The sequence below is a fragment of the Argopecten irradians genome, chromosome 15 (genome assembly GCF_041381155.1).
Source record: "Argopecten irradians isolate NY chromosome 15, Ai_NY, whole genome shotgun sequence".
Classification (NCBI taxonomy): domain Eukaryota; kingdom Metazoa; phylum Mollusca; class Bivalvia; order Pectinida; family Pectinidae; genus Argopecten; species Argopecten irradians.
The window spans coordinates 7,106,791-7,127,896 of NC_091148.1; the positions used below are offsets into that span (position 1 = coordinate 7,106,791).

At 34.2% G+C, this 21,106-nt stretch overlaps 3 protein-coding genes across 5 annotated transcripts; all 3 read left to right on the forward strand.

Moving 5' to 3' along the window:
- The first annotated feature begins 396 nt into the window (after positions 1 to 396).
- On the forward strand, positions 397 to 5,334 carry LOC138308977 (macrophage mannose receptor 1-like). The gene is made up of 6 exons (XM_069250059.1): positions 397 to 731; positions 1,038 to 1,128; positions 2,676 to 2,915; positions 3,540 to 3,688; positions 4,100 to 4,190; positions 4,887 to 5,334. Exons 2-6 carry the CDS (start codon positions 1,053 to 1,055, stop codon positions 5,111 to 5,113), a joined length of 783 nt encoding a protein of 260 aa, XP_069106160.1. The 5' UTR covers positions 397 to 731; positions 1,038 to 1,052; the 3' UTR covers positions 5,114 to 5,334.
- A 1,320-nt stretch (positions 5,335 to 6,654) lies between these two features.
- Positions 6,655 to 8,658, forward strand: LOC138309668 (tropomyosin-like). The gene is made up of 2 exons (XM_069250883.1): positions 6,655 to 7,615; positions 8,510 to 8,658. The coding sequence occupies exons 1-2, from the start codon at positions 6,655 to 6,657 to the stop codon at positions 8,656 to 8,658; spliced, it is 1,110 nt and encodes a 369-aa protein (XP_069106984.1).
- Positions 8,659 to 11,844: 3,186 nt separating this feature from the next.
- Positions 11,845 to 19,950, forward strand: LOC138308979 (snaclec coagulation factor IX/factor X-binding protein subunit A-like). 3 transcript variants are annotated; one of them, XM_069250061.1, is made up of 4 exons: positions 11,845 to 12,217; positions 18,020 to 18,153; positions 19,173 to 19,263; positions 19,525 to 19,950. In XM_069250061.1, exons 1-4 carry the CDS (start codon positions 11,953 to 11,955, stop codon positions 19,740 to 19,742), a joined length of 708 nt encoding a protein of 235 aa, XP_069106162.1. In that variant the 5' UTR covers positions 11,845 to 11,952; the 3' UTR covers positions 19,743 to 19,950. The 3 variants fall into 3 exon arrangements, with proteins under 3 accessions (XP_069106162.1, XP_069106161.1, XP_069106163.1); XM_069250060.1 differs by lacking the exons at positions 18,020 to 18,153; positions 19,173 to 19,263; positions 19,525 to 19,950 and adding exons at positions 13,404 to 13,537; positions 14,564 to 14,654; positions 14,917 to 15,264; XM_069250062.1 differs by lacking the exons at positions 18,020 to 18,153; positions 19,173 to 19,263; positions 19,525 to 19,950 and adding exons at positions 13,404 to 13,537; positions 14,564 to 14,650; positions 14,917 to 15,049.
- Positions 19,951 to 21,106: the final 1,156 nt, after the last annotated feature.

A 21,106-nucleotide genomic window follows, 5' to 3' on the forward strand; every position in this document is an offset into this window, starting at 1 on the left:
TCAACACCAACCGCTACTCTACCAACCATTAAAACCAAACAGACCACTATAAATGAACAAACAACTGTACCCACCCAGACCACTACACCTCAATTAACAACTGCACCCACGCAGACTACTACAACTAAACAAACAACTACAACCATTCAGACAATCACAACTAACCTACCCAACAACAAGACAAACACAACAACTGAACTAACAACTACAACCACCCAGACAACCACAACTAACCTACCCAGCAACAAGACAACCACAACAACTGAACGAACAACTACAACCACCCAGACAATCACAACTGAACCGACAACTACAAATATTACTGAACCGACAACTACAACCATCCTTACATCTACAACTGAACCAACAAATGCAACGACAACTACAATGCAACTGAACCGACAACTACAACTATAACTGAACCGACAACTACAACTACAAATGAACCGACAACTACAACTACAACTGAACCGACAACTACTACTGAACCAACAACTACAACCACACAAAAAATCATAACTAAACCCACAACTGCACATACAACTGAGCCGACTACTACAAGTACAAGTGAACCAACAGTTACAACCTCAACTGAACCATCTACTACAACCAGCACATCGAGTTCTACTACAGAAATATCACAGTCCTGTGATGAAGGCTGGATTACGTCACCGAACAAGTGTTACTATGTATCCGACAAGTACGAGACATTAAGATGGAGCGAAGCCAAGGTGAGCTGAATATATGAAGCTAATGTGTTTTATGTACGCGCAGAAATTGTTTTAGCGCAGCTAAACTATTTTATTTTTATTCCACTTCAATTTAATGAGGGGAAATTTATTTATAATAATGTTTCTTCAATTCTTCAAAAACCAAGAAAGCATGTTGTTCGAAGACCGCAGTATTTGTTGCTGGTTTCATTTGTATGGGTCAAAAATTAGATCGAAATAAAATAACATCAACTATAGAAAATGTTTTGCATCCATCCATTTTATGTTGACTGACACTTGTTTAAAAGAAAATTCTCAATTATTTAGAGCCGTTGTTTGGAAATGGGAGCCAAACTTGTAGAAATCAAAACAGACGAAGAAAGTAGATTTTTATATAAGCATCTGTCCAGTCGGATTGGTAAGTAATCTTAATGATATCAAAATTTATAATCTCAAAAATATACATGGCAAATGTTTATATACAATTATTAAACGGTAATGATATATAACCTTAGATGTTTCTTGTTCGAATACTGCGAGATACGGTTGCTAGGTACGGTTCACAATGTTTATTTTACAATGGGTACTCCGTTATTTCTTTATCAAATAAACCTTGCAAGGCCTTGTTAACAAATGACGTTGGCTATTACATGTAAGAAGATGTTGAACAAGCAAACCTAAAATGACTCCTGCTTCATCTTAACTTCAATATAATGTAGTTTATACTTTTTATGTTGGAAACAAATATTAAGTGCCTTTTTATGAATTTCAAATTAAACATGAACTAAAATGCAATTTAAAAATAATTTAAATTAAAATGAAAAAACAAATGAGTCAACAGGTTTGCAAAAAAGATATTTGAGTATTACATGTACTATATATCGTATCTGTGACATTATGCTTATCTATTAGTATCTTCTTTTATATGCAGAACTGTTTCAATGGTACACATTCACCTGCCACATCCTACACGATAAAGCAAGGGGCCGCGGTGGCCGAGTGGTTAAGATGTCCCGACATATTACCACAAGCCCTCCACCTCTGGGAAGCGGGTTCGAATCCCATGTGGGGCAGTTGCCAGGTACTGACCGCTGGTCGGTGGTTTTTCTCCGGGTACTCCGGCTTTCCTCCACCAACAAACCTGGCACGTCCTTACATGACCCTGGCTGTTAATAGGACGTAAAAATAAACAAACCAAAAAACCCATAAAGCATGTGCTTGACTATTGTCTTTATTAGTATTATCGGATGGCCTTAGGATATTGTACCCAACGCTAACGTCATTTCAGTAGGAACATTACAAAGAGTTACGTACCATCACCACAATACTCGTACCGCTTGGTTTAATACATTACGTTTAGTTCTCATCGGTACATTTGTATCGATATGATAACGCCCTCGACCAAGTAAGAGGTCATCAAATTAAACTTTAGTTTATATTCCTCGTAGAAACGAAATCTTTATTTCAACATATCAAAATATGTTTATATTTTATGGTCATATAAACTTCACTATGCGTGGGCTCGAATAAATTAGTCCGCTCTAGGTCTCCAAAAGTGAGTGCAGAAAATGCCGCAAAAATTTGCCAATGTTATTCGTTAAAAAAACACACGGAAAGTGAAAATAAACTGTCGCAGTATTGCTTTTTATCTATGTTAGTCAAAAGCTCAGATACCAATACAAAACGATGTTTTTTGTCTTTATTCTGCAATTATAAAAATACATGCGATGTTTTTTCTTAACAAATTGAGCGTGTTTGTGTGTTCAAGGCCGGAAACAATGCCAGTTAACATTAATGTCTCGTTACAATTTACTAAGTTTTGATGAATAAAGCGGCGACATTTTGTGATGTTTGACCTTTTACCTTTACTAAAAATCTATTTGTTGATGTATAACACTTAAAGCTTCTATGCAGCGAGTATGTGAAAATTAAGATATAAATGATTTGATAACTTCACTTATTTAGGACATCAAAAATACTCTGACAGGAAGTTGTTAATATACACCGGACGTAAAAGGCGAGCGGATGGCGCGTGGGTGTTCGCCTCCAGTGGAGAGAAGGTCGACACCTCTTTGAGGACTTGGGCTGATAATGAGCCACATGGAGGCAAGCAGACGTGTGGATGTACGAAATTATCAAATGGCCTGTTAATGTCGGACTGCTTCTGTACGGGATATTCGCTTAATTACATTTGCGAGAAAATGCGTAAGTTCTTTGTTCCGCAAATATGTATTTTCTTTTTTTTAAACCTTTATTTGCGAAATGTGATTTGTATTAAAATCAACTCTTTGGTATTCAGAAATTGACATCTTATTTTAAAATTAATTAAAAATCCACTGTTTAAATGTCATGCTAAATTCAGCTATAGATTCGTATTTTATCTTTTTTTTGTGTGTGTGCAATAATTAGTATTTTATCTTTTTTTTGTGTGTGTGCAATAATTAGTTCTATATATCTTTCAAAAATTGGTAACGATCTATTTGATCATTTTATTGTTAAAGGGAATAAACATAACTATTTTTAAAATAATTTATGCTTTCCGAAAATATTTGCCTAAAGAGACTGACTGTTGACTTGAACTAATGATGAAAAATTGTTTAAATTGGCATGAAAGTACTGCAGGTCATAAAAACCAAATTTCCCAAAGTCACATGCACAATGTCGTTTTTTTACCGGGAATATACATATTTTGCAATATTTAAGGTGGGTTAAGAACATTTTTCCGCTATTATGCGTAGCCTTTTATCGCCCGTTAGTAATAAGAATATATATGTATGATTTCATAAAATGTGCAAATGAAGTCATTAAATGTCGATTTCTATTTTATAGCGAGACCTATCATGACCACCGGTATACCGATGAGTACAGTTAATACCGGAACTGGAAGTAAAGCCTGTAAGACGGGATGGATAACATCTCCGGAAAAGTGCTACTACGTATCTACATTGTCTGAAAAAACTAACTGGAACGATGCAAACGTGAGAATGATTCTTTAAAAGTCTTCTGACCCTGTAGCCCAAACTGTAAACGTGAACATTTCCGTGAGTGTTTAATTTCGCGACTACTACGGGTAAATATTTCCCTATGTTGTTAATTTCGCGATAATACATATGTTAACTTTTTGTAACATAGCTGCATGTAAAAAAAACATTACGCGAGATGGAAATTTTTGGATCTTAAGCATATTTTGCGCGATTAGTGTAAATTTCCCTCGCGTTTTCCACGTTTTCAGTATTTTATTCTCATTTACGATTTTTTACTTACAAGACTAATATATATTCACGGGAAAGAAATGTTGAAAAAGCAGAACTAGTTTACAATCCAAAGATTGGAATATACTGTACATATGTTCTTATAAAATGTTGATTAGTCATTTGTCATTTAATCAGACTCGCTGTAAAGCTTTGGGAGCTAACCTCGTTGAAATCGCCACAGACGAAGAGGGGGTCTTTTTGTTAGATCGCTTGCCGAGTTGGGTTGGTAAGTAAGGTATCAAACTTGAATGTTAAGACCCTAACCAAGTCATGAACATTCCTTAACTGAAAGAAATTCCTTATGTAAAATTCCCCATAAGAAACGTTACAGAAGCTAAGAAATATCAGAGGCCAAGGGGTCTTTCCTAAAATATGTAATGAATCTCTATGGAGCATTTTAAGCTAGGATTCCTTAGATTCTATAGGGAATGTTCGTGAAACTGGGCCCTGAACATCGCTATACAGAGTTATATGGTACTGCTGTGCATGTGTTTCTATCATTCACGGTTATTTATTCTTTAACGACTTTAAATATCCGGTAAAATTAAATCCTATTCTTAAATTTCGTCTTTGCATATTATAGAGTTAGCACCCTTGGGGGTAAGTGTCATTCTAAAAAGTGTAGCGATTTGCTTGCAAACACATGACGTCATAACCAACACATGCCTGCAAGGACAGATAACTCAATAATGTGCAAATACAGAATAAGTTGATTTACAGAAAACGTTCATTACTCGCTCTGCATAATATCTAAAGTGGTTCTGGTCGATATACCCGAATATATTATCTCCACCTCTGGGTCACGTGGTCGTATCACAAATGGGACATTTGAAAGGTGAAGGTCGAAGATCGATGGTCCATCTGTTTTTTTTCGAATTCAATTGTTATATCACCAACTGTGTCATTTCTGGCATTATTTTAGGCGATGATGTAATATATACAGGCCGTAGGCGTACGAGTGATGACGTTTGGATCTTCAGTAGCAATGAGACGAACGTGGATACCAGCAAGCGGTCATGGGCGATCGCCGAACCGAGTGGAGGATCTCAACAGTGTGGATGCACGTCTGCGCCAACAGGCTTTTTAATGGTAGATTGTTACTGTACCGGTTTTGAGGTCTTCTTCATTTGCGAGATTAGGAGAAATTAACTGATTTGTTGATATCAGACATTAAGATTTAAGCATCAGTTTTCTTGTATTTGCAACAATTTTTTATTTTGAACTTTCGTTCCTTTTCTTTTCTCTTCAATTATTTTGTTAATGTATTCCAAACGTGTTTTTCCCTAAATATCTTCAAATTTATCATTTATAACTAAGTAGTTTTTTGTTTGATTAATGGCTTCTTAATAAAGCTATTTACGTTACCGACTGTTTAATTTTGTTTGCCTCTTCTTTTGTGTCTTTCCACCTTTTAGACGTCCAACACAGCGTTATACCATCACGCCTAATTCATCGCATGTAAGGTCAGCAGGAAGTGTCGACTCATAATTCTAACAGTTACCCTAATACCAATTTTGTTATGAAGTGTTGATAAGTTATTTTTTCATATACCTCACGTTTTTCAGAAACGGGTTTTGCCAATGCAGTAAAACACGGTTATAACGAACATCTCAATAGTAGAAATCCGGCTCGGATGTAATGTGTCCGCCTACTGAAACATTAATGTGACGTCATGTATATATTTCAGGACGTCAAATCTGTATGTGACGTCATAATAGTGTTATTACACATGTGTCTTACTATATTTATGATATGGACTATGACAAAATAAAGAGAGATTATACTGTTAGTGTATGTAGAAACAGGAACTATAACTAGCCAACACTCGTAATCTATACATAAAGTAGTATCCAATCACTTCGTTTGTTGAATATATAGTATAGTATCTCACCATTGATTGGCTAATGATAATCAGTCTCTTTGCCTGCCATGCTGTTGGGATTCCATGTAGTTATGATCTCTCAGTGAGTTCCAAATAAAATAGTTATATAAGTTAAAGCAATTACGAGAAACCTAGTCATATAATGGATATATAGATTATCGTATGACAGTTTGTTCTTGGTACATACCACTTATCGATATAAGCTTACACATATTTATATCCACCTAAATTCATTCTATTTCTGTCTACTATATTCTTTTTTCTGTTTATTTGTTTTAATTAAATGCAATCGCATTTTTTTATCTTACAACTCAATGCTAACGTGCATACCTTGTGAAGTAATGAAATTAAGCTTGTCAATTTTAGTTAAAATCTACGTTACTGAAGATATATTAAGTAAACCTATCCGTTCATTTGTCGACTATAGTCACCATGACTTTGTCTCGTTGTTGATTATATCCGACATTCGATATTGATTTCTTTCTTCAAAACAAATATCCTATTATATTTATCTTTTAAATCAATTATATTTGATTTTTTTAAGTTCACAACACATTTTAAATAAAATCTAAATAATATAAAAATTATGCTGTCCAATGACAGATCGCGTTACACATTGTGTGCACTAAAAGCCTTGGTACTAATTTGATTTTTAATGAAGTAACATTGTATAAGCGTTCATTGTCTGCAGTTGAAACATATAAACATTAAGATATAAAAGTGACATTGCAGAGGGGTAAAGTACGAAACGTTACGCAAAGTATAAAGTGGACTTATTGTCATCAGAAGATCATAGTTTATAAGAGCCATGTATTCCGTGTACACATTCGTAGTAGTATTCCTACTGGTACATACCACTCACCAACAAATTATTGGTCCGGAACGTAAGCAAGAGTTCTGTAACGCGGTTCAGACGAATCTTGTATTAGAGGAGGCATTGCCTTTGGTTCGGCGTCACTTAGAGGCTGAGACTCATTCAAGCAGACTGCTAATGGATGGGGTCAACGCTAAACTAAAAGCTCTACAGTCGGACCGGGACACCAAAAACCAGGCATATGGTGACATAAAAGATATCAACGTTTCCTTGGAAGCGGTACAGGCTGAACTGGAGACTACAAAACAACGTAATAACGACATGGAAGTGTCCTTGGAAGCGGTACAGGCTGAACTGGAGACTACAAAACAACGTAATAACGACATGGAAGTGTCCTTGGAAGCGGTACAAGCGGAACTGGAAACTACAAAACAACGCAATAACGACATGGAAGTTTCCTTGGAAGCGGTACAGGCTGAACTGGAGACTACAAAACAACGTAATAACGACATGGAAGTGTCCTTGGAAGCGGTACAGGCTGAACTGGAGACTACAAAACAACGTAATAACGACATGGAAGTGTCCTTGGAAGCGGTACAGGCTGAACTGGAGACTACAAAACAACGTAATAACGACATGGAAGTGGCCTTGGAAGCGGTACAGGCTGAACTGGAGACTACAAAACAACGTAATAACGACATGGAAGTGTCCTTGGAAGCGGTAACTACAAAACAACGTAATAACGACATGGAAGTGTCCTTGGAAGCGGTACAGGCTGAACTGGAGACTACAAAACAACGTAATAACGACATGGAAGTGTCCTTGGAAGCGGTACAAGCGGAACTGGAAACTACAAAACAACGCAATAACGACATGGAAGTTTCCTTGGAAGCGGTACAAGCGGAACTGGAAATTATGAAAAGCCAGATCCAAGAGATGAAAGTAACCAAAATGGGTATTGTCCTTATTAACATTTACTAGTATGATTGGTTTTGAATAGTCTGTATATCCTGTTATTATAGTCAGTGTTTTTAACTTTTTTTTCCAATACCATTGTCAGTGATATTAAAAGGTCAAAATCCCAATACCATTATCTGTGGTTTTGAAATGCCTATTTCCCAATTTCATTGTCAGTGGTTTGAAATGTCTATCTCAATACCATTGTTAGTGGTTTTGAAATGTCTATTTCCCAATACCATTATAAGTGGTTTTGAAATGTCTATTTTCCAATACCATTGTTAGTGGTTTTGAAATGCCTATTTCCCAATTTCATTGTCAGTGATTTTGAAATGTCTCTGTTTTCTTGTACTAATGTCATTAATTTTAGATCTTTCTTAAATGTCACTGGCTTGTCTACACGGACTCCGTTCTGGCACTTGATACCGCCATAGTAGGCAAAACCAGCATGACGCTATTCCCTATATGAAATGAGGTACTGATTGCGTAGACAACAAAAGACAAACAAATAATTGCATATGTACATTGTATCTTTTGTTGATTAAACAGACATAATTTTTTTTCTTTTATTTTTCCTTGATTAACCTACTCATTAGTCATTTTCAACTAAAATATAATTATAGTCAAAAATATATATTCGAATAATTAATTAAGTATATTTAAAGACTTTGCACCTTGTACGCGTAAATATTTTGATGTGTAAGTTATTTCAAGATGAATTTATTTGTTAATTTGTTCCGTCATGGTTTTATACATGTAACAAATATCATGTTTAGGAATTTTTCGCGCTGAAACGTCTTCCGGGTAGTTAGCTGAATATTTCGTCTTGCACGTTTGCAGTACACCAGTTGTCATTGATGTATTGTTGTAATCAATATTGTTATCATTATAGGCAGCCCCACAACCATTCCCACCACAACAACATCCAATGGACCACTGGAATGTGACAGCGGCTGGATTTCTTCTCCAGAGAAGTGTTACCATGTGTCTTCTACCTCAGAGAAGACAGACTGGTTTACAGCAATGGTTAGCATCGCCTAAGCATTCAGGTTGTAAAGTACGGTGTATGTAATCTGGTAACTGTTATATACATTTCCATGATTATCACAATGCATTTGATACCACCTCCATAAGACAAATGACCAGACAGCAGATGCTCATGTGTAAAAGTGTTGTCTTCGAAATAAAACGCAAAGATCGATGCTCGAAGTCGATTTCGACAGTGCTAATAATGCCATAATATGCTATACAAGGGCCGAAATGACCCTATCTGGCAACTATTTGCTTAATACCATATATGGTATATATGTACCACCCCGTAATGGTTTTAATACTGGTCCATTGCTGGACATCAAACATCGATCATTATCTGGTCATTTATCTGATGAAGGTGGCAGTGTACACATCACAGTCTATTCTGACATAAACCTTTATGTTTTAGTTTCTGGTCTATTCTTACATAAACCTTTACGTTTTAGTTTCTGGTCTATTCTGACATAAACCTTTACGTTTTAGTTTCTGGTCTATTCTGACATAAACCTTTACGTTTTAGTTTCTGGTCTATTCTGACATAAACCTTTACGTTTTAGTTTCTGGTCTATTCTGACATAAACCTTTACGTTTTAGTTTCTGGTCTATTCTGACATAAACCTTTACGTTTTAGTTTCTGGTCTATTCTGACATAAACCTTTACGTTTTAGTTTCTGGTCTATTCTGACATAAACCTTTACGTTTTAGTTTCTGGTCTATTCTTACATAAACCTTTACGTTTTAGTTTCTGGTCTATTCTGACATAAACCTTTACGTTTTAGTTTCTGGTCTATTCTGACATAAACCTTTACGTTTTAGTTTCTGGTCTATTCTGACATAAACTTTACTTTACGTTTTAGTTTCTGGTCTATTCTTACATAAACCTTTACGTTTTAGTTTCTGGTCTATTCTTACATAAACCTTTACGTTTTAGTTTCTGGTCTATTCTTACATAAACCTTTACGTTTTAGTTTCTGGTCTATTCTTACATAAACCTTTACGTTTTAGTTTCTGGTTGTGGTAAAATTACAACATTACATTAGTTGTCACTAGTCTCGATTAAAATGGTCAGTTGCAAAAACCAAATCTTAAATTGATCTGGATGTATTCTTCTATTCCGATCGGCTATTTTGGAGTGATATTTTTCAGTTATATTTTTAGCTGGTTATTCCCTATAACACTAGCTTTACTACTACCTGTAGGATGTTTTGTATGATTTCAGGATCGATGTATTGGTCTTGGTGCAAGACGTGTTGAAATAAAGACGGATAAGGAATCTAGCTTCACCATGAAATCTCTCCCTGGCTACGTTGGTAAGATTTGTGTTTGTTTTGTTTTTGTTTATTTTTATTTTGTTTTATTTAATTAAAACACAAAACCGCTTTAAAAGATACATGTAGCGTGTTTTTTTATACCATTTTGGATATTACTGTTGTATCTAGTGATTATTTTTCACTTTCGAACCCGGAGCCATCCGATCATTAACCAAATCTAGAATCTGAAATCATAAGCCAGTTTTAGAATCATTACATCATCAATTAAAATGAAACAACTTTAGTGTATATTTCAGGGAGCAATGACTACTTAAGTACTGAACGGAGAATGAGTGATGACAATAGATAGGTGTTTCTCAGTAATGATGGGGAGGCAGATACGTCTGTCAGGACCTGGTTGGACGGATATCCTGTAGGTGGCAATCGAAGATGAGGATGTACTTGGAAATCAGACGACTTTCTCATGCATGCCTGGTTTTGTACTGGGTTTAGAGAGTTCTACATATGCGACATCATACGTTAGCTTTGGTTACAAAAAGGATCCTTAGTGTTATTATAGAACGTAATACAATGAACAAAAGCCCGTTGCATGATATAAATACATGTATATTTTATCTACCTTCGTATGCCTCGGGAAGCACGGGTATGTTACAAGCTGATTGCAGGAAAGATGATACGAAGTCATATGCAAAATCTATAATGTAACTATGTTTATTAGTAGTATTTTACCCCTTTATTGATACAATATTTTGCTGATTAGTTCAATTGAATTAAGTATGAAAAAATGGGCTTTTTCGTTTTGTCTATTCCCTTATTTTGACAATACCGATTACAATACCGGTTGGCGCGTTTTGAGACCAATTGAATAAAATATCTTATACAAATCAACAAGCATCCAATATATATTTCACCGCATATCTTAATAAATTAGATTAACAGTTGTAAATGTCTTGAAAAGGAACCTAAACAGTCTGAACAATCATACATTTGAGGTAAGAGTTCGCAAGATTATAATATGCAACAGCTATATAAAGCGTAAACTACAAACATAATTCGTTATATGTTTAGATAGTAACATGTTTAAGATTTCTTAATATATCTAGGTTTACCTTCATTTTGTCATGAAATACCACATTTGTTTTGAATTATCAAGATGTAAATCTTTTGTTAAATTTGACACAACACTGGCCACACTATGACGGGAAATAACTCTTGATAGATCATAATCTTTTTAAAGAAAACGTGATACGTGATTCAAGATATATTAATACTAGGATAACATCTTTCTACTTATCTCTCGAATATTCCATGTGCATATTGTATTGTTTATAATATTTCAAAAAAATAAAAAAATAAAGGAAAAAAAAATAGGAACAAAAAATAATACCTGGAGCTGTACAAGCGAAGCTGTAAACTACAAAATGACGGAAGGACGATATGAATGTTTCCTCGAAGGTGATAGTGATAGAAAGAAAGAAGATGTTAAAATTATGTTAAAAATAATCAGTATCTCCTTAATATATATCTTTTGGGAATATTCATTTTCTGATTATATTTTTAAATGAGGTGAAAAAGAATATTGTTATATTACATTGTTAAAGGAAAAAAATGGGACAAGTCAATGACGACATTATATATGTACATACATTGTGAAGTAACGGAATTGAAGTTTTTATTTTTACATAAAATATACTTGACTGAAGATAGAACATTTAAAAGCCTCTTGTTTAGTAATGGTAGATGGAGGAACGAGGAACAGTTCCTTGTTTTGTAGCAATATCACGTATCCAGTACATGATTTATGCTGTCCAATGACAGATCGCGTTACATATTGCATAGAGTGAAAGGCTTGGCGATTGGTGAAGTATTACTTTGGCTTTAGATTAAATGAAATCATGTAAGTGTCCATTGCCTGCATTTAATCATATATAAACGTTAAGAATATAGAAGTGACATCATTTAAATGTAAGACATATAGAGGATAGTACGACGTGGACTTATTGCCAACAGTAACTTATACCTTATCAGAGCAATGTATCCCATCTACACATTCATAGTGGTATTCCTACTAATCAATATCACTTACCAACAGAGTGTCAGCCAAGAACGTAAACAGGAGTTCTGTAAAGCGGCACAAACCAATGACGTATTAGAGGAGGTATTGCCGTTGATTCGGCGTCACTTAGAGACCGAGTCCGAAATATGCAGACAGCGAATGGATGGAGTCAACGCTAAACTCGGAACTCTAGAGACGGAGCTGGAAGCTACGAAAATCCACATTAAAGAGCTGAAAGAAGGTATTGTATCTATTACCCCGTATGATTACCATTCATTTGAAATGCCTTTATTTCACCGAACTGTTTTCAGCGGTTTGAAATGTCTCTATATCCTCGTAATATCGTCGTTATTTTTAATCTTTAAAAAAAATCCGAAATCAGGCAATACCAGCAGATCTACAACTTAAGCTATTTGACTGATTAATTTAACCGATTATGTTATATGGGTCAGAAATATTGGGTTATGAAGATTTAAAGCTTTTAGAACAAACCCAATTTTTGCAATCGAATTTTAAATGTTAGAGCTAGAACGCCTGGGAATATGATTTATGGTGAATAGGGAAGATATTCGTTGGAAATAAAAGTAAAGCTGGGAATGTTAAATTTTGGAACAATCTTTTGTTAAGTAATAGTTTATATAGACTAATGGCAAGATTAAGTCGCAATTGACACATACAGTTTAAATGGTTGGATCGTGTTAAACAGATCTTTAATGATACAGGATTTAAATATATATTTGATAGTGAAATACCTATAAATGCCGATTTTATTCAAAATTTAAAAAAAAAATATATCATTTTCGAGAGGTTTTTACAAAGTTATCGGAACAAAACAGAATTACTATTACAAAAATTTCGTACCTCAAATATAAAGTTCCCTAATGAAACTAGGCTTTGACTTGGTATCCCAAAGGAGAATAGAACATGTAATTTATGTCATGTTGATATCGGAAATGAATTTCACTATCAAATGTGAAAAAAAAGGAAATTAAAACTATTCGGGAAGAATATCTTGCTCAGTACTACTTTTTTGAAATTGGAGCGTCTATTGAATGTTTGTGTTGTATCCAAGTCATGAAAAAATTTGCTATATTTCGAAGAAAGGTAATGATATTACTTTAAATGAAACACTATACAAGTACAACTTTCTGTATTTCTATACCTTGTACATGTAAATTTTGTATCTATCTTGTCGTGTAAATGTTTATATATATTATTATGTACTCATGTAATACATCTTCATGTGTCTGAGAGAAACAATTAAAATCTTGAAATCTTGTAATCCCGTTCTAGGGAGTAGGGGGGTTTCGAGCTAAAACGTCCTTCGCGCAATTATTGTAAACTTCTTTCATGTACTTTTCCACCTTCACAGTTCATCCTTTTTCAACGATGTATTGATATAATCAATTTTGTTATAATCTTTGTAGCTACTACCACTCCAGCGCTGACCACGACAACATCCAATGGACCACTGGAATGTGACAGCGGCTGGATTTCTTCTCCTGAGAAGTGTTACTTTGTGTCTTCTACCTCAGAGAAAACAGGCTGGGATTCAGCAATTGTACGCATCGTTTAAGCATTCAGTTACGGAAGTACAATTTATGTAATCTAGTAATTGTTGTATAAGTGTGGCGTTTATATGATCAGTACAATTTGTTTAATGTCACCTCCATCAGACACACGACTAGGTAGTAGATGTACAGGTGTAAAAGAGTTGTCAACGAAACGAAAGTCGCAGATCGCGCTCGAAGTCGTTTTCCACACTGCTGAATATACTACAATATGCCACAGTAATGAAATGGGCCGAAATGATCGGATAATATAATCTTTTGTTTAATACCTGGTCATCTCTTTGCGAGAATCAATGTATCCCTTCGTCTTGGTTTAATACTAGCCCAATACGGAGCATCGCACTAGTCATACATAAACTTTTGTTTTAGTTTCTTGTTGTGTAAAAAATACATCTTTATATTATTTTCCCCTTTTCTCGGTTTACCTCTGACCTTCTCTGAGCCGCAAAAAACGCAAAAAAAAGTTCATGTTCAGACTAAGCAACATACACAATTGAATACAAAAACAAAGTTTTCTGTTCCTGTACTTTATGACGATGTATATTATAGCAACCAGCATGTCGAAAAAATTACGACAGTGTTAATGATTTGTAGGGAACTGCTAAATCACATTTTCTCGTGCTCTTTTTTCAAAACCAATATTTAAGTTCTCCTGTAATAAAATAGAAAAAATCAGTTTTTTTAATCGCAAAACTTCACAGGATAGTAATTATGACATAGGTTGAATTTTACCCTATAAATTCCTAAAATTCAAAATATCGGTTCCATATACTTGTAATTCTCTTAATTGATATTTGAACCTTTCAATCAAACCTTCCTAATTCATATTATTTTACCTCGGGATACGTTCATGTCATAACACTTTTGTAAACCCATATTTATTCTTGGCTCAATCTTCTGTTCACATCGGCTATTTCGGCGGGTTATTTTCCAGTTACTATATTTTTAATTGTTTGCTCCCTTTAACATCAGCTTTACTATCACATGTATACTGTTTTTATTTTATACCATATTAGGTTCGGTGCATTGACCTTGGTGCAAAACTTGTTGAGATCAAGACGGATGAGGAAGCTAGCTCCATCATGAACTTACTCCCTGGCTATGTTGGTAATAGTTTAGGTTTTTCTTTCCGTATCGTTGCATTTGATTTAAACACGAAACCGGTTTAACAAATACATGTATCGCGCATTTTATACCATTTAATGATATTGAGATGTAGATCTAGTGATTTATTTCACTTTTGAACCCGGGGCCCTCGGACCACTTACCGAATGTTCTTCCAATTGATCTGCCTTGTCGTATGTTATCGGCCAAATCTAGAACCGTTGCATCATCAATTAAAATGTAACCACCATAATGTATATTTCAGAAAGCGATGAATTAATTTATACTGGACGGAGGAAGACTGATGACAATAAATGGGTGTTTCTCAGTAATGATGAGGAGGTGGATACATCTGTCAGGACCTGGGGGAGTGGACAGCCTCAAAGTGGCAGTCAGAGATGTGGATGTACTCTGAAATCAGACGACTTCAACATGCATGATTGTTATTGTACAGGGTTTAACTATTTCTACATCTGCGAAATCACGCGTTAGCCATTTGCTACTGAAAATCATGCCCAGTGTTTCCAAACAATGTAATCTATAAAGCATTTCACGCTTTTATCAATACATATTTTGCTTTAGTGTTCAATAAAATGAAGTATGAAGAAATGAGCCTTTTAGTTTGGTTTATTTCTTTATTTTGACAATACCGGTAACAATACCGGTTGGCACTTTTTCAGACCAATTAAATAAAATATCTTATAAAATTGATATGTTTTATTAATACGATGTTACTCTATTGATAAATGTTACAATGTTTAATTAAATTAAATATTATACCTCATGTTTATAACAGTGTATGTAATTAGTTGAAACACATCACATAACAAGGAAATAAAACGTCGTACTTCTATCGGGAAAAATAAATTATCAAATTTCAATAGGGCGCGTGCCCCTATGGTGACCGCCCGTCTTGCAGATGTAGTTATCTCCCCTTCCGATTGTGAAAATTGACGGACAATGAGTAAAACGTCATAATTCGCTCATCGCAAGTTTTAGAACTGTAGAAGAATATGCCAATTTCAAATGATAATTATAATTTTATACTAGTGTTTTAAAATTGTAATAGATGACCATAACAGAAGCAGAACAGTCGTACTATTGCCTTCCATTTACTTTGTACAAGTACAAGTATACAGTTTCAACGAAATCGGAGAATATCTACATTTCGACATTTCAGAAATGCATATTCCGTTACCATGGCAACACATGCCTTTACATATGAAAACCATTATGTTTTTGAACGACACATGCACTTTTTGTCTTAATCCAAACAATATATTAAATGTTACCAAAAAGAAGTTGGGAATGACGGTCGTGTTGTTGACGATATGGCGACATGAATAATATGCTTTATTGCTCGAAAGATTATATACAATTAACGATGAAGAACTCTTTATGTTACTTAACAGAAACAGAAAAGCTGCGGTATCAAAAACAAATAATCAGAATTGAACAATCAGCTTGTTTTCAATGAAAATTGACTATCTTGCTCCCAAACGGCGAGTGCGATGGAAGGCATATCTTTTCATATCGAGTATCAGGACCTATCAAAGTGCATCACATGGGGATTATTGATGTTCTTAAGCATTAGGGAAAATAGAAGTAAAATCATATTAAAATAAGTGCAATTTAAGGAATAGTACGACGCATGCCGTGCCTACTGATCAAAAGTATGTCATTGTCGCTTTATGAGGAGCCTCTGAAATCCCCCATGTATAACAGTCTTTTAAAATTTTAACAACACTATACTCTAAAATTGAATAACAGACTGGTTTCCAGCTACTTTTATATTTTTTTTCTAATATTTTTCCATCATAAGTAACACGCATTCTTTGTTATATTTCATTCAAATCCGATTATATATTGATCTACAGTAAGATGCATTTGTTTTTTAATGTATGATAGAACATATGAAAGCCCGCAAATTACCATAGATTTTTCCCTCTTTTTCTGTACCCTTGAACATTACAGAAGATGTTAAATGCTATCATGACATAATAAGATAAGCTTGGGTATTTCTGAATGCTCAAGCACTATCAACTTACAACGTTCTTACCATTCCATTGAAATGCCTTTATAGTTTACCGATCTGTTTTCAGCGGTTTTGAAATTTTCTTTTTATCCTCGTAAATATCGTCGTAATTTTCAATCTCTTTCAAAAAGATAAACCCGAAATCAGGCAATACTAGTAGATCTACAACTTAAGCTCATTTGACTGATTAATTTAACCGATCTTCTGTTATATGGGTCAGAAATATTCGGTGTTATGAAGATTTAAAGCGTTTTTTAGAAAAAAAAAACCAATTTAAATTTTGCATATCGGAATTAAAAATTTAAAGCTAGTACGCATGGGGAATATGATTTTATGGTGAAATGGGAAGATATTTAGTCAAAATAAAAGTAAAGGCGAAGAGAAGAATGTTAAATTTTTAGAACATCTTTTGTTAAGTAATAGTTTAAATATAGGTCCTAATGTCAAGTTTAAGTCGCAATTCAGAACATACAGTTTAAATGGTTGGATCGTGTTAGAAACAGATCTTTAATGATACAGCGATTGATCATGCTATATTTGATAGTGAAACTATCTATGAATGCCACATTTGATATAAGTATGAAGTTTGCATAACTCTGCGTGACGGTTTTATACAAATATGATTTGCTGACACAAGTATCTTCGTCCACATGTTCGATTTTATTCAAAATTTTAAAAAGATCTCATTTTCGAAAGCGTTTTGTACAAAGTTATCGGACAAACATAATTACTAATTACAAAAATTTTCGTACCTCAAATATAAAGTTCCTGGAAATGTAAACTTTTTTTGACCAATTGATATCACAAGGAGAATAGAAACTATGATAATTTACTGTCATGTTGATATCGGAGATGAATTTCACTATCAAATATGAAAAAAGGGAAAATAAAAAACTATTCGGGAAGGATATCTTGCTCAGTACTACTTTTTTGAAATTGGAAGAGTCTATTTAGTGTTTGTGTGGTATCCAAGTTATGAACAAATTTGCTATTTTTCTAAGAAAGGTAATGATATTACTTTAAATTAAGCCCTATACAATTACAACTTTCTGTATTTTATATACCGTATATACATATAAACTTTGTATCTATCTTGTTATGTAAATGTTTATGTATAATAATTATGTCCTCATGTAACACATTTTCATGTGTCTCGAGAGTAACAATGGAAATCTTGAAATCTTGTAATCCCCGTTCTAGGGAGTAGGGGGTTTCGCGCTAAAACGGCCTTCGCGCAATTAATGTCAACTTCTCTCATGTACTTGTCCACGTTCACAGTTCATCCATTTTCAACGATGTATTGATATAATCAATATCATTATCATTTTTGTAGCTAGTACCACTTCAGCGCCGACCACAACAACAACAAATGCGCCACTGGAATGTGACAGCGGCTGGATTTCTTCTCCAGAGAAGTGTTACCATGTGTCTTCTATCTCAGAGAAAACAACCTGGTTTTCAGCAATTGTTAGCATCGTTCAGTTATGGAAGTACAATTTATGTAATCTGGTAATTGTTGTATAAGTGTGGTGTTTATATCACCAGTACGGTTTGTGTGATGTCACCTCCATTAGACACACGACTAGGTAGTAGATGTACAGGTGTAAAAGAGGTGTCAACGAAACGAAAGTCGCAGATCGCGCTCGAAGTCGTTTTCCACACTGCTGAATATACTACAATATGCCACAGTAATGAAATGGGCCGAAATGATCGGATAATATAATCTTTTGTTTAATACCTGGTCATCTCTTTGCGAGAATCAATGTATCCCTTCGTCTTGGTTTAATACTAGCCCAATACGGAGCATCGCACTAGTCATACATAAACTTTTTGTTTTAGTTTCTTGTTGTGTAAAAAAATACATCTTTTTATTATTTTCCCCTTTTCTCGGTTTACCTCTGACCTTCTCTGAGCCGCAAAAACGCAAAAAAAAGTTCATGTTCAGACTAAGCAACATACACAATTGAATACAAAAATAAAGTTTTCTGTTCCTGTACTTTATGACGATGTATTTTATAGCAACCAGCATGTCGAAAAAATTACGACAGTGTTAATGATTTGTAGGGAACTGCTAAATCACATTTTCTCGTGCTCTTTTTTCAAAACCAATATCTAAGTTCTCCTGTAATAAAATAGAAAAAATCAGTTTTTTTAATCGCAAAACTTCACAGGATAGTAATTATGACATAGGTTGAATTTTACCCTATAAATTCCTAAAATTCAAAATATCGGTTCCATATACTTGTAATTCTCTTAATTGATATTTGAACCTTTCAATCTAACCTTCCTAATATATATTATTTTTACCTCGGGATACTTTCATGTCATAACACTTTTTTAAACCCATATCTATTCTTGGCTATATCTTCTGTTCACATTGGCTATTTCGGCGGGATATTTTCCAGTTGCTATATTTTTAATCGTTTGCTCCCTTAACATTAGCTTTACTATCACATGTATACGGTTGTTATTTGATACCATATTAGGTTCGGTGCATTGACCTTGGTGCAAGACTTGTTGAAATCAAGACGGATGAGGAAGCTAGCTTCATCATAAACTCTCTCCCTGGCTACGTTGGTAATATTTTAAGTTTTTGTTTTTGTATCGTTGCATTTGATTAAAACACGAAACCGGTTTAACAATGACATACATCGTGCCTTTTATACCATTTAATGATATTGAGATGTATCTAGTGATTTATTTCACTTTTGAACCTGGGGCCCTCCGATCACTTACCGAATGTTCTTCCAATTGATCTGCCTTGTCGTATGTTATCGGCTAGATCTAGAACCTAGTACATCATCAATTAAAATGTAATCACTAAAGTGTACATTTCAGAAAGAACTGACGTATTTTATACTGGCCGGAGGATGAATGATAACAACAAATGGGTGTTTCTCAGTAATGATGAGGAGGTGGATACATCTGTAAGGACCTGGGCGGACGGGGAGCCTGAAGGTGGTTCTCAGAGATGCGGATGTACTCACAGTAACTTCAAAATGTCTGACTGGTACTGTGATTCGAATCGTCTCTACATTTGCGAAATTAAACGTTAGCTGTTATTTACAAAAAGGATCCCCAATATTATAAAGGAATGTAATCCATTCGCACGGAACTTTGGGTTTTTTACTCGCTGATTACGGGAATGATGGTTCTGAGTCATATACAGAAACTGTAAAGTATCTAGTATGTTTTATTATTTCATTCCTTTATTGATACAATATTTTACTTAAGTGTTTAATTAAATGAAGTATGAAGAATGAACCTTTTTGTTTCGTTTATTTCTTTTATTTTGAATCTACCGATTCCAATACCGGTTGGGACGTTTTAAGACCATTAAATGAAATATCATATACAAATCAACTCGTATTCAATATACATTTTACCGCATAACCATCTATGACAGACCGTTCAAAAGAACATGATTTCGTAATGATCTCCCAAAACGGCTAAGTCAACGAGAACACTACTCGATTGTAACATGTCAAATATTCGAAGTCACTTATCTAATATGACTTGTATTGATTTTGTTGTCTTTGGTCTTACCGTGTCGAAAGTTGATTATGAGTTCGTGATTTGGAAAAAAAAAGTTTTTATCATTTCATAGAAGCACACACGGAAACGCTGACTTCCGTAATAATGTGAATCCAAGCATCCGGTTAGGAAGCCTGTTTTTGACATATATTTCATACAATACGAATGTAATGAATGTAATGTAAATCTTGAATTTTATATCAGGAAATAAAATATAAAAAGAAATATGGTTATAAATGGAATGAAAAAAGATAAAGTTATTGTGGAAAACTATATTGGATGTGTACTTTCTGAATTGATAACATTTCCCGCTAAAATTGAAGTCAGCTGTTTCCTGGATTTCATCAATTGACCGAATGTTCCTTCAATCGAATTACGTTTGAAACAAATACGAAACAGAAAGTTTTTTATTTACCGGAATACTAAATTTAAACGAAATTAATCAGTCGAAATGTCATTATAAGGAATGATACTTATTTTTTGTTGCATACTGAGTGTGTAAACATTGCGTTTTTGTACAGATATTTCAACATGACGTGCTAACGCGCGTCATTTAAAATATCTGTCCCAAATGCAGTTTACACTGTTCACAATAAAGTTCTCATAAATTATCGTTCAAAATTATATAAAAAAAACAATGATCTTGCAAAGGTACATGTACGATAATTATACATATAATAAAAAAAGAAGATATGTGTGTATAATATTTCGTTACCACTTTTACGCATAACAAAGTATGTAACCCTAGAAGAGCATAACAATTTCAAAATGTAATTATAATTTTTATACTCGCTGTATTAAAATTGTAATGGATTGGCCATACCAGAATTTCCCCTAAAACGTATCGAACAGTCATACTATTTCATTCCTTTATTCCACGAAATAA